At 47.8% G+C, this 13777-nt stretch overlaps 1 protein-coding gene across 1 annotated transcript in view; it reads left to right on the forward strand.

Annotated features, from left to right (window-relative positions):
- Positions 1-13777, forward strand: part of LOC144508712 (uncharacterized) — a 45368-nt gene that overhangs the window by 30248 nt on the left and 1343 nt on the right. Inside the window, exons 5-6 of the mRNA XM_078237021.1 lie at positions 5797-5921; positions 8702-8839. Of these exons, the coding sequence (XP_078093147.1) occupies positions 5797-5921; positions 8702-8839 (263 nt within the window). The remainder of the gene's footprint in view (positions 1-5796; positions 5922-8701; positions 8840-13777) is intronic.

The raw sequence follows: 13777 nt of genomic DNA on the forward strand, positions 1-13777 counted from the left end.
TCACATTATCAGTAACCCCCACAGCTTGCCTCCTGGACTTGCTGGCTGTCCTGTCTGGAGACAATACACATCTCTTTAACCTGTGCTTAATGCTCCCTCCACTCACATTGTCTGTATCTTTAAGATCTGGTTGGTTGTAGGGATTCGCATTCTAATCAGTATTCCGTAACTTGATTTTGTGACTCTGTGCCCTGTTTGAGAGCAGATTTCCACTCCATCTGACGAAGGAGCAGCGCTCCGAAAGCTAATGGTATTTGCTACCAAATAAACCTGTTGGACTTTAACCTGGTGTTGTTAAAAACTCTTACGGTGTTAAAAAACCCAGGCCGGAAACTCCAAGGTGTTTTATGAAGTTAGCCCAGACCGTAAGTTTCACATTTGATTTTGGCATTGGTGAGCATGAGGTGTTTTGCTTCAGGTATGATTCAAGTGACCCACTAGGAAGCTTTTATCAAACAAAGTTTATTTAAGAACACAAATAATTAGCCTAACTTTTACCAATTACAAGACTTAAACATGACACAGTATAATTCTTAACAGCTAGCTATCTCTGTTGTTCCAATTTAAAAGCAATGCCCATAGGCATACATCCTTCGTCAGGATTAGTGTGCTCGTGTGATACTAGATTTCCAGCTTTTAACACCTATGGCAGAGATCCGAACAGCAGTTTTCAGAGAAGGATGTATCCTGAATTCTACAGCCCGTGCAAGGAGGCTTCTCTTGTCCCTGTCCAAAACCTTTTCCATTTAGAAACATAGAAAATAGGAGCGGGAGTAGGCCATTCAGCCCTTAGAACCTGCTCCACCATTCAATATGATCATGGCAGATCCTCTATCCTAACACCACACTCCCATACTCTCCTCATACTCCTCTTACAGGGGCAACACAGTGGTACAGTGATTAGCATTGCTGCTTCACAGAACCAGAGACCTGGGTTCAATTCTGGTCTCAGGCCACTGGAGAAGCTAACCTAGCGTCTCGAGGCTTCCAGTCTTCAGGCTTCAGAGACAGAAAAGGATATCTCCCTTTCTGGAGCTTCCAAAACAGCATCTGAAAAACAAAGCTGGAATTCTCTGTGAAACCTAGCTGCCCCCCGTCATATGACCTGACTGGTCAACTATTCCAATCAAGCTCTACTCTGCAATCTCAGGGGAAGACTAATACAACAGAACACTGCATTAGTCCAGGTTAAAACAAACATGATGTCAATTATACTGCTTCAGTAACAATAGAGGACAATGGCTGCAGACACCAGAGCACCGACATAATGTCAGGCACTACTCAAAACACCCTGCAGAGAAACATAATTAAAACACGTTTCTTAAAGGCACAGTGTCGACACAGTGAGACACAGATTCCCCCTCAGGGCAGTAACCTGCCCCATTTCTGAACAAATCTTGCAAGTTTACTATTTGGGGTGGGGGGTGTGTGAGAGATGTGGAGCGGGGGGGGGAGAGACAATGTAAATTTCCCCCTTGCTATCTCATTTGTAGAGCAGACTGTAACTACATAGACAAGAGCAGACATGGATTTGATCGATGGGAGTAGGCTGGATTAGGCCGTCATCAAGAAACCACTTCACTTGAACAATAGTGAAAAGCAATTAATTTCTTCCCATGAAACAGAAAACCAAAGCATCAGTGTCTAGGTGCCACTAGATTTCCTGTCAGGGCAATACATTTCTTTGAACCAATCTTTGAAGTACTGTTTGTTTTAAATCACTCACTGCTTCCGATTCATGTTGGAACATGAAAAGTCTACACATCCTAATTCAGAATAAAGCAGAAATTCATCAATGCTGCAACACTGAAGCTGGCCATTCAGCCCAGCCAGTCTGTGCTTACCCTCCACCCAGTAACACAGTTACCTTCCCTGTTACCTTAGCCCTTCAATCTATTTCCCTCCCTCCAGCTAACCAATCTAAACTCGGGAATTCCATAAGACCATAAGACCATAAGACATAGGAGTGGAAGTAAGGCCATTCGGCCCATCGAGTCCACTCCACCATTCAATCATGGTTGATTTCAACTCCATTTACCCGCTCTCTCCCCATAGCCCTTAATTCCTCGAGAAATCAAGAATTTATCAATTTCTGTCTTGAAGACGCTCAACATCTCGGCCTCCACAGCCCTCTGTGGCAATGAATTCCACAGACCCACCACTCTCTGGCTGAAGAAATTTCTCCTCATCTCTGTTCTAAAGTGACTCCCTTTTATTCTAAGGCTGTGCCCCCGCGTCCTAGTCTCCCCTGTTAATGGAAACAACTTCCCTACGTCCATCCTATCTAAGCCGTTCATTATCTTGTAAGTTTCTATCAGATCTCCCCTCAACCTCCTAAACTCCAATGAATATAATCCCACGATCCTCAGACGTTCATCGTATGTCAGGCCTACCATTCCTGGGATCATCCGTGTGAATCTCCGCTGGACCCGCTCCCCAAACCTCTCAGCCACTTCACCTGCCTCCTTTAAAACCTACCTCTTCAACCACGTTTTACATTGGCAGTGAAAATATTTCCTTATGTTGTCCATTGTCAGATTTTGGGTGAGATTCTCCAGCCTCCCAGCCATGTGTTTCCTGCTGGCGGGAGGTGGCACATTGTTTGCTAGCGGTAGGATTCTCTAGCCCTGCCACTGTCAATGGGAATTCCCATTGACGTCACCCCACGCTGGCGAGAAACCTGCAGGCAAGGGTGTGCTGCCGGCGGGACTGGAGAATCCCGCCAAACTGAGCGGCCACAGAATTCCGGCCATTATTTTGTCTGGGATGTTTTATAATGGTGAAGGAATTAGAAAATGACTGGCTGTTGTTGCCAGTTTGTGCCTCAGTCACTAACCCTGGAAGTGAATTCCACAGCCTCTGAATCCTGTGTGAGAAGGTTTCTCCTGTCCTCTGTTCAAAACCATTTGGATAGAAAATAGGAAGAGGTGGAGCAGGTTCGGCCCTTCGAACCTGCTCCACCATTCAATGTAATCATGGCAGATCCTCTATCTCAACACCATACTCCCATGCTCTCTTCATACCCCGAGACAGGGCGGAACGGTGGCACAGTGGTTAGCACTGCTGACTCACAGCGCCAGGGACCTGGGTTCGATTCCCAGCTTGGGTCACTATCTGTGTGGAGTTTGCACTTTCTCCCCATGTCTGTAATTGTTTCCTCCGGGTGCTCCGGTTTCCTCCCACAGTCCAAAGATTAGGTAGATTGGCCATGGGGGGCCTGTCAGAGGGATTAGCAGGGTAAATACATGGGGTTATGGGGATAGGGCCTGGGTGGGATTGTGGTCGATGCAGGTTTGATGGGCTGTATAGCCTCCTTCTGTACTGTGGCGGTTCTATGGTTCTATGAAACTTGGAAATCTATCTATTCGCTTCTTAAATATATTCAGTGATTTGACCTCTATAATCTTCTGTGGTCGAGAAATTAATCTTAGCCCCTCAACTTTGACCCAGAACTAGTCGAGATGGGCTGTCTATCCTGCCCCATCCTTTTATAATTTGGAGAACTTTGAAGCTATCCCTCCATAATCGGATGAAAACAAAGGGTACCCAGAATGTGGGGACAATTCTCCCAAAAAAATTGTAAGTGTCGAATTTGCGTAAAAACTGGAGTAACTCCCACTGTTTTTTTCAGTGGAAATTTCAAAATGAATCTCTGACACTCTGTACTCTGTAGAGTGCCTCAGCGTAAATCACTCCAGGGGATGGGGCCTAATCCCATTGGAGAGGCCGACAGCACAGCGCTGAGCAGGACACTGTTCATGCACTGATCTGTCAGCGCTGAGATCGGCGCATGAGCAGTGACCCCTGTCTGCTGGCCTCTCGATTACTGTCCAGCCCCGTGATCTCTGCATCGCCAGCCATGCAATCCCCCCAAACATGCCCGTGCCAGCCTCGCCCCATCCCCCCAGCCCCGATTTTCCGATCCCCACCCCCCCCCCACCCCCCCCCCCCCCCCACCCCCACCAGCACGCCCCCCCCCCCCCCCCTGCAGTGCCAACATCCGCCCCTGCAGCTCCAACCCACCCAGCAGGCAACTCCCAAACCCCCCCCACCCCAATGGCCAGCTCTGATCGCTGGCCTCCCTCCCCCACTGATCCTGATTGCAGAGTGGCAGCGGGACCCCCCACGCCCACAGATTGCCCCCGGAGGCCATACTGCCCCATTAGGCCATGCTCCCTTAGCACCGTCTTGGTAGGCAGTGCCAGGGTGCCCCCTTGGGAGGGTGCCAGCCAAGGGAGCCCAGGCTGGCACTGCCAAGTGGCAATGCCCAGGGGACACCCCCCACATCGCCCAACCCTCACAGGGGGCCTCGATTCCCCCCCCACCCCCCCCCCCCGCTTCACTCCAACGGGGTCAGGCTGCCAGCTGCCCAAAAGTGGGGAGCTACTATAAACCACGTTGGAGTCAAACACTCCTGGCGGTAGGGGCGTGGGAGATGCTAGCAGGCCCGGAGTCTTCAGTCCCATTAATGGTATTTAAATTATATTCAAATTAGATTCATTATATTATATTCAAATAACATTCATTGGGCAACTCTATACCGATTACCGGCACGGAGCTGACGGCACCGGAAATCCAGCGTTGGGAGACGCACAGAGGCCCGACGCTCAGCGCAAATTGTGCAAATAGGATGCTGCTAGACTCTCCCGGCCCACAGCGCTAACAAATCAGCACAGCGGGATGAGAGAATCTCCACCATTCTTTCCCATCCATAAGTCAGCTGCACAGAGTTGGCTCTGTGAACTGAGCTCCAAAAATGTCTGGCCCAACATCTGATTTCTGGTTCAGGACCTGCACTGGAGTAGGCGACACTGAAGATGCTGAGCTGCCTTCTTGAACCGCTGCAATCCGCTGTAGGTACACCCACAGTGCTGTTACAGAAGGAATTCCAGGATTTTGACCCAGCAACATTGAAGAAACGGCAATTTATTTCCAAGTCAGGAAGGTGTGTGGCCTGGAGGGGAATTTGCAGGTTGTGGTATTCCCATGTGTCTGCCGCCCTTGTCCTTCTAGATGGATCACAGTTTGGAAGGTGCTGTCGAAGTGGTGAGTTCCTGCAGTGCATCTTGTGGATGATACACACGGCTGTCACTGTGTGTCGGTGGTGGTGTAAGTGGAAGTTTAGGTGGTGGATAGGGTGCCAATCAATTGGCTGCTTTGTCCTGGATGATGTGGAGCTTCTTGAGTGTTCTTAGAAGTATCATAGAATCATAGAATCCCTACAGTGCAGAAGGAGGCCATTCGGCCCATTGAGCCTGCACCTGCATCAATCCCACCCAGTCCCTATCCCCATAACCCCATGTATTTACTTTGCTGGTCCTCCTGACACTAAGGGTAATTTAGCATGGCCAATGCACCTGCACAGCTTTGGATTATGGGAGAAACTGGAGCACCTGGAGGAAACCCACACAGACACAAGGAGAACATGCAAACTCCACACAGACAGTGTCCTGAGACTGGAATTGAACCCAGGTCCCTGGTGCCGTGAGGCAGCAGTGCTAACCACTGTGCCACCGTGCTGCCCATCTTCCGTCCGGCCCAGTCAATGTTATCTTAGACTACTTGACATGGTCAACATGATTGATTCCTGCTGGAAAGCAAACCTGAAACTGTGGGTGAATCTGGCGGGGGGAGGGAGGCCAAGTCTAGGAGTTAACCACCTCAATACGTCAGAGCTAACAAAGCCTGAGGCCTTCATTCCATTTTCCACTATCAATGGGATTCCCCTGCTCTGAAGCTGGGAGAGGAAGCAGCTCATTCTCCGTAATGAGTCTTTCTCTTCAATTTGCCCTGAAGGCATCAAGCATTCTCAGCCAAAAACATCTCCTTGGCAGGAATCTCTGCCAACTTGTCATTTTCCAGCATGGCTACTTTTAGTAAAAGTATGGAGGAGAGGAGAGAGCAGCAACATTTCACCGCAAGTACAGAGTTGGGAAAATTAGAGCTGATTAGCAATTACACTGGGCAGCCTGAGACAGATGGGGGAGACAGAAAGAGAGAGGAGACATCAAGGACAGGGGAGACAGACAGCCAGACAAGCAGAATGGCAATTAGACACACAGAGGCTGCGAGACAGGCAGTGACAGAAATACACCGGAGAAACAGCCGGGGGTGTGGGAAGAGGCACAAATAGAACACAAGGGGCAGTGCCATAGAGGCGGGTGTGCACACACCTACACACACACCCATATATACAAACTTTCACTCACACACACCCATGTATACACACACACGCACATGCACACACACACCTATATACACACACGCACGCACATGCACACACACACCTATATACACACACGCACATGCACACACACACCTATATACACACACACACACACACACACATGCACACACCCACCCATATACACACACACCTACACACACACCCATATACACAAACTCTCACTCACATACACCCATATACACACACCAGTGCCGGATTTAGGCATAAGCTAAACAAGCTACAGCTTAGGGCCCCACAATCCGCAGCGGCCTCACAAAATTTCAGAAGGTTTACAATGAAGAGAACATTTAAGAGCAGATACCAGAAAAGAAAAAGAAAGCACCAGCTTGAAGAGCAACTCAAAAAATTCCCAAAATTACCAAAATCTATGAGAGAGATCAAGCCAGCCAAATGATAAATATGTAATCAGTAAATGCATTCATTTGAAAATAATTTGTATTTTTCACTTTAAATACTTTGCTATTGAATAATTAAAAGACATAATTATGTTTTCAATTTTTTTGTGGCGACCCAAGGTCCTGTTTTGGGACGCACCTTTGTGAGACCTTTTGGTGTAACTTTTTAACAAGGGGCCCCCAAGCTTTATATAGCTTAGGGCCTCACCAAGTCTAAATCCGACACTGACACACACGCACATACACATACCCATATACACACACACCCATATACACACACGCACACACACACCCATATACACACACACACATACACACACCCATATACACTCACACACACACGCACATACACACACCCATATACACACACACACACATACACACACCCATATACACACACGCACACACACACCCATATACACACACACACATACACACACCCATATACACACACACACATGCACATACACACACCCATATACACACATGCACATGCACATACACACACCCATATACACACACACACACATGCACATGCACACACCCATATACACACACACACACCCACCCACACACACGCACATACACACACCCATATACACACAGACACACGCACATCCACACACCCATATACACACACACACACACACGCACATACACACACCCATATGCACACACACATGCACATACACACACGCATATACACACACACACGCACATACACACACCCATATATACACACACACATGCACATACACACGCCCATATATAGACACACCCATATACACACACCCATATACACACACACATACACACACCCATATATACACACACACGCATATACACACACCCATATACACACACCCATATACACACACACGCACATACACACACCCATATACACACACACGCACACCCATATACACACACACACGCACATGCACACACCCATAGACACACAGACGCACATACACAGACTCATATACACACACACATACACACACCCATACACACACACACACACACACATATACACACACCCATATATACACACACACGCACATACACACACCCATATGCACACACACATGCACACACCCATATACACACACACGCACATACACACACCCATGTATACACACACACCCATATGCACACACACCCATATACACACACACCCATATACACACACACCCATATACACACACACGCACAAACACACACCTATATAAACACACACACGCATATACATACACCCATATACACACACACACACCCCCATATACACACACACACACACATACACAGACTCATATACACACACACATACACACACCCATATATACACACACACACACGCATATACACACACCCATATACACACACACACGCACATACACACACCCATATACACCCACACCCACATACACAGACTCATATACACACACACACACATACACACACCCATATATACACACACATACACACACCCATATATACACACAGGCACAAACCCTCACTCTCACACACGCATATATGCACACACACACACACACGCCCACACACACACACAAACACACACACACACCCATACACACACAGAACATGGAGTTAGAATCATAGAATCATAGAATCATAGAAACCCTACAGTGCAGAAGGAGGCCATTCGGCCCATCGAGTCGGCACCGACCACAATCCCACCCAGGCCCTACCCCCACATATTTACCCGCTAATCCCTCTAACCTACACATCCCAGGACTCTAAGGGGCAATTTTTAACCTGGCCAATCAACCTAACCCGCACATCTTTGGACTGTGGGAGGAAACCGGAGCACCCGGAGGAAACCCACGCAGACACGAGGAGAATGTGCAAACTCCACACAGACAGTGACCCGAGCCGGGAATCGAACCCAGGACCCCGGAGCTGTGAAGCAGCAGTGCTAACCACTGTGCTACCGTGCCGCCCGTTGGAAAATGCCATCTGCAAGCACAGAAAAGGAATAATATGTAACCGGCAGACAGTCAATTGGAACAACGCGTAAACATGTCTGCTTTTCCAGAATGGAGAGAAATACTTTATTTCAAATGGGTAGAAAGTGAAAGCTGCTCCTCACATGGGCAGTCCCATTACTGGAGTGACGCTGCACGCCTGGGGACTGCATTCAGCTGCTGGGTCCTCCATCAGCAGAATTTCTCAGGTGAGGAGTGAGTTTACCGGCTCCCCTGGGCTTTTGTTTTCCTCTCTCAGCTCGGAGTTTGTGGCTGAGCTGGCCTGAAAGACTGATTGCCCACATTGCCACAGACCCTCATTCGAGGGGCTGAATGTCCACATTGCCACACACCCTCACCCGAGAGGCTGAATGTCCACATTGCCCCACACCTTGGCGCAAGAGGCTGAATGTCCACATTGCCACATACTCTCACAATCCCATACACACAATAAGTGTGTATGTTTGATTAACAAACATCTCCAACCTTTCACTAACCAAGGAAGAGTTGCTGACAACAATCGGAAATCACTCTGTTTTCATCTTAGCATTTTATCAATAGACATGGAAAAAAGGTTAGAATTTATAAGCAGGCAATGTGTTAATGAGTCATAAAAGTTTATAAAGCCATAATTTATTTCACAAACTTGCTGCCCTTCTGAAGGGCAGGAGGCTAAGGAAATTTGGCATGTCTGCTACACATCTCACCAATTTTTACAGATGCACCATAGAAAGCATCCTTTCCAGATGTGTCATGGCTTGGTATGGCTCCTGTTCTGTCCAAGACTGCAAGAAACTACAAAGGGTCGTGAACGAACCCTAGTCCATCACGCAAACCAGCCTCCCATCTATTGACTCCGTCTACACTTCCCAGTGCCTCAGAAAAGCATCCAGCATAATCAAGGACGCCATGCACCCCAGACATACTCTCTTCCACCTTCTTCCATCAGGAAAAAGATACAAAAGTTTGAGGACAAGTACAACCAACTGAAGAACAGCTTCTTGCCTGCTGCCATCGGACTTTTGAATGGACCTAGCTGATATTAAGCTGATCTTTCTCTCTGCCCTAGCTATGGCTAACATTACATTCTGCACTTTCTCCTTTCCTTCTCGCATAAGTATTCTATGAATGGTATGCTTTGTACAGTGCGCAAGAAGCAATACTTTTAATTGAATCTCAATAGATGTGACGATAATAAATCAAATCACATTAAGGCTGGGGTGTAATATATTCATCTGGGCACTAGAGGGGGGCTTAGGAAGAATGTTTCTTTATTGAAGGCCATACAGTACCTGCATCATCTGTAATGGAACTCACTTACAATTATAAAGTACTTGTAGTGACCAAGACAATAGTGATTAAAGTGTTTCCCCTGGGCAACAAAGACTTTGAAATATCTCCTCAGAGGCCAGTGTCCCGTCACCAGATTCTCTTTATTTACAAACTCTATTCCACTCCTAAGAGCGCTTCAGGTATAAAGTCAGAATTCGAAGTGCCCATTTTATATACAGGTGAGGCTCCCTGATTGGGAATCATTACCTCAATCAGGGAGCTCATACTCCAAGAGGGCCAACCTCATGGGCCTCCTTGAAGTCATGACAGAAGTCACTGATTAGCAAGTGCCCCCAGCGATGGATTGGATGGTTCAGGTGGCACAATGTCATGGTCACTGCCATACTAGAGGCAGAGCTGGCAATGTGGTGAGAGTTTCCCAGACCTCAATGAGGTGCCATAAATACTGCAACCCTTAAAGTGCCAAGAACAAAAACAGATTTCTTCAGGCCTACCCTCAGCAAACTGGCTCGGGGCTAAACAAACGGCACCTGAGCCAGATGTTCGGGGTGCAGTTGCACCTGTCCTCCATCCCTCTCCGGAAATTCCCTTTTCAGCTTACCAATCTTCGCATTGCCGTGGGAATGCTGAGGGCAGCTCTGACGCTGCCCGCACACAAGGCAGCAGCTGTCAGCGAGACTGTGATGGGAAAAGGATTGCGGGGAATATGCAAAAACACAACAGAAAACTAGACAGAAAGAATCGCAAGAAATTTCAGAAAAGGAAAAAAAAACCTCTGTGAAATGGTCAGTGAAAAGCTGGAACATTGCAGACTAAGTGGGTGGCATGGTGGCACAGTGGTTAGCACTGCTGCCTCACAGCGCCAGGGACCCAGGTTCAATTCCCAGCTTGGGTAAAGTGTGGAGTCTGCACATTCTCCCCGTGTCTGCGTGGGTTTCCTCTGGGTGCTCCGGTTTCCTCCCACACTCCAAACATGTGCAAGTTAGGTGGATTGGCTAGGCTAAACTGTCCCTTGGTATCCCAAAATGTGTAGATTAAGTGAATTAGCCATTGTAAGTATGTAGAGTTACCGGATAGGATGGGGAGAGGGCCTGGGTCAGATATTCTGTCGGAGAGTCGGTGCAGACTCAATGGGCTTAATGGCCTCCTTCAGCACTGCGGGGATTCTATGATTCCAAAAGCAGCTAAACCCAGAGGGGATGTTGTAGTTGAATGAGTAATATTGAAGAGTGAAGAATATAATGGCTCCCATATCTATGAAATTGCCCTGACTATTCTGAGGAGTAAAGGAGCCTCAGACTCTTGTGCTTTGGGAGGTCCTGCTAAAACAGGAAACCTTTGACACAATGAAGAGGGGTTTTAAACGGGGCCTGGTTTCTATAGGGATGCTATTTGGGAAAGTTTGTATCCCAGCCAGGATTGCCAACTCCGGTTAGACATAGAATCATAGAATCCTTACAGTGTAGAAAGAGGCCATTCAGCCCTCGGGTCAGCACCGACAACAATCCCACCCAGGTTCTATCCCCATAACCCCACTTATCTATCCTACTAACCGCCTGACACTAAGGTGGAATTTACCATGGCCAATCAACCTAACCCGCACAGCTTTTTACTGTGGGAGGAAACCAGAGCACCCAGAGGAAACCCACACAGCACAGGGAGAATGAGCAAACTCCACACAAACAGTGACCCGAGGTCGGGATTGAACCCAGGTTCCTGGCACTGTGAGGCAGCAGCATTAATCACTGTGCCACCGTGTTCCAGGACGTTTCATCATGTGACTCCCCTGCCCCATCGCATACCCTCCACTTTTAGTCTCCGGACATGGCTTATCTGCTGTAATTTTATCTTTTTTTAATTCATTTGTGGGACATGGGCATCACTGGCTGGGCCAGCATTTATTGCCCATCCCTAGTTGCCCAAGGGCAGTTGAGAGTCAACCACATTGCTGTGTCTCTGAAGCCACATGTAAGTCAAACCAGGTAAGGATGGCAGATTTCCTTCCCTAACTGACATTAGTGAACCAGATGGGTTTTCCAACAATCGACAATGGTTTCAGGGCCATCAGTACATTCTTAGGGCGGCACGGTAGCACAGTGGTTAGCACTGCTGCTTCACAGCTCCAGGGACCTGGGTTCGCTTCCCGGCTTGGGTCACTGTCTGTGTGGAGTTTGCACATTCTCCTCGTGTCTGCGTGGGTTTCCTCCGGGTGCTCTGGTTTCCTCCCACAGTCCAAAGATGTGCGGGTTAGGTTGATTGGACATGCTAAAAATTGCCCCTTAGTGTCCCGGGATGTGTAGGTTAGAGGGATTAGTGGGTAAATATGTAGGGATATAGGGGTAAGGCCTGGGTGGGATTGTGGTCGGTGCAGACTCGATGGGCCAAATGGCCTCTTTCTGCACTGTAGGGATTCTATGATTCTTAATTCCAGATTCTTTTTATTGAAATCAAATTCCACCGTCTGCCGTGGCGGGATTTGAACCCCGGTCCCCAGAACCCCAGGTTTCTAGATTAATGGTCTAGTGATAATACCACTCGGCCATCACCATGTCAATAAGAAACTGACCGTACTCTTCATATCCAATCAAATGGTACTTCACCATGAGTCACACAATCCTTTTCGCTCTCCTCCGGAATATTTTTCTAACTAATTAAATGCAAAGAAAATGATTTTGTTGAATGACCCTCTGATTGTTCTGGGTTTACTTGCATCAATCTCTAGAAGATTAATCTTTACTCTCTGGATCCTCTGGGGCAACCCAGGGGTTGGTCACCATATTCCCATCTGGCAGAGGCTGCAGATGGACACACAAGTCTCATGGTACCAGTCGACTCCCCTCAAAGTACAAAGAAGAACAAAGGAAATTACAGCACAGGCACAGACCTTTCGGCCCTCCAAGCCTGCACCGATCATGCTGCCCAACTGAACTAAAACCCCTAATCTTCCGGGGACCATATCCCTCTATTCCCATCCTATTCATGCATTTGTCAAGACGTCCCTTAAAAGTCACTATCGTATCTGCTTCCACTACCTCCCTCGACAGCGAGTTCCAGGCACCCACCACCTTCTGTGTAAAAACCTTGCCTCGTACATCTCCTTTAAACCTTGCCCCTCGCACCTTAAACCTATGCCCCCTAGTAATTGACTATTCCACCCTGGGAAAAAGCTTCTGACTATCCACTCTGTCCATGCCCCTCATAATCTTGTAGACTTCTATCAGGTCACCCCTCAACCTCCATCATCCCAGTGAGAACAGGCCAAGTTTCTCCAACCTCTCTTCATAGCTAAGGCCCTCCATACCAGGCAACATCCTGGTAAATCTTTTCTGTACCCTCTCCAAAGCCTCCACATCCTTCTGATAGTGTGGCGACCAGAATTGAACACTATATTCCAAGTGTGGCCTAACTAAGGTTCTATAAAGCTGCAACATGACTTGCCAATTTTTAAACTCAATACCCCGGCCGATGGCAAGCATTCCGTATGCCTTCTTGACTACCTTCTCCACCTGCCTTGCCACTTTCAGAACACCAGAACACATGAAGAGGGATCAGGACAATGGTCAACACAACAAGATTTGGTAGCTGTGGTGTCGTAGCCCTTTAAGGGGCATTTCCCTGAAAGAGTAATCATTGGTCCAATTGAGAACCAAGCTGGGGACTCACTCAGACATGCCTGGGCTTGGCCCAGCAGTTGAAGTTTTGGCCCTGGGGAGTTAAGGTCTTTTTCCTTGCTCTGTAATGTGTAAAGTTATCCTTTAATAAACCTTTGTTAGCTCACTGACCAGAGTTCGAGCCTTATCGCGCTACACTACAATGGCCTTGGGGGAGGGGGTTTCGGGAAGTTTGTACAGTGT

This window comes from Mustelus asterias, chromosome 20 (genome assembly GCF_964213995.1).
Source record: "Mustelus asterias chromosome 20, sMusAst1.hap1.1, whole genome shotgun sequence".
NCBI classification, from domain to species: Eukaryota; Metazoa; Chordata; class Chondrichthyes; order Carcharhiniformes; family Triakidae; genus Mustelus; species Mustelus asterias.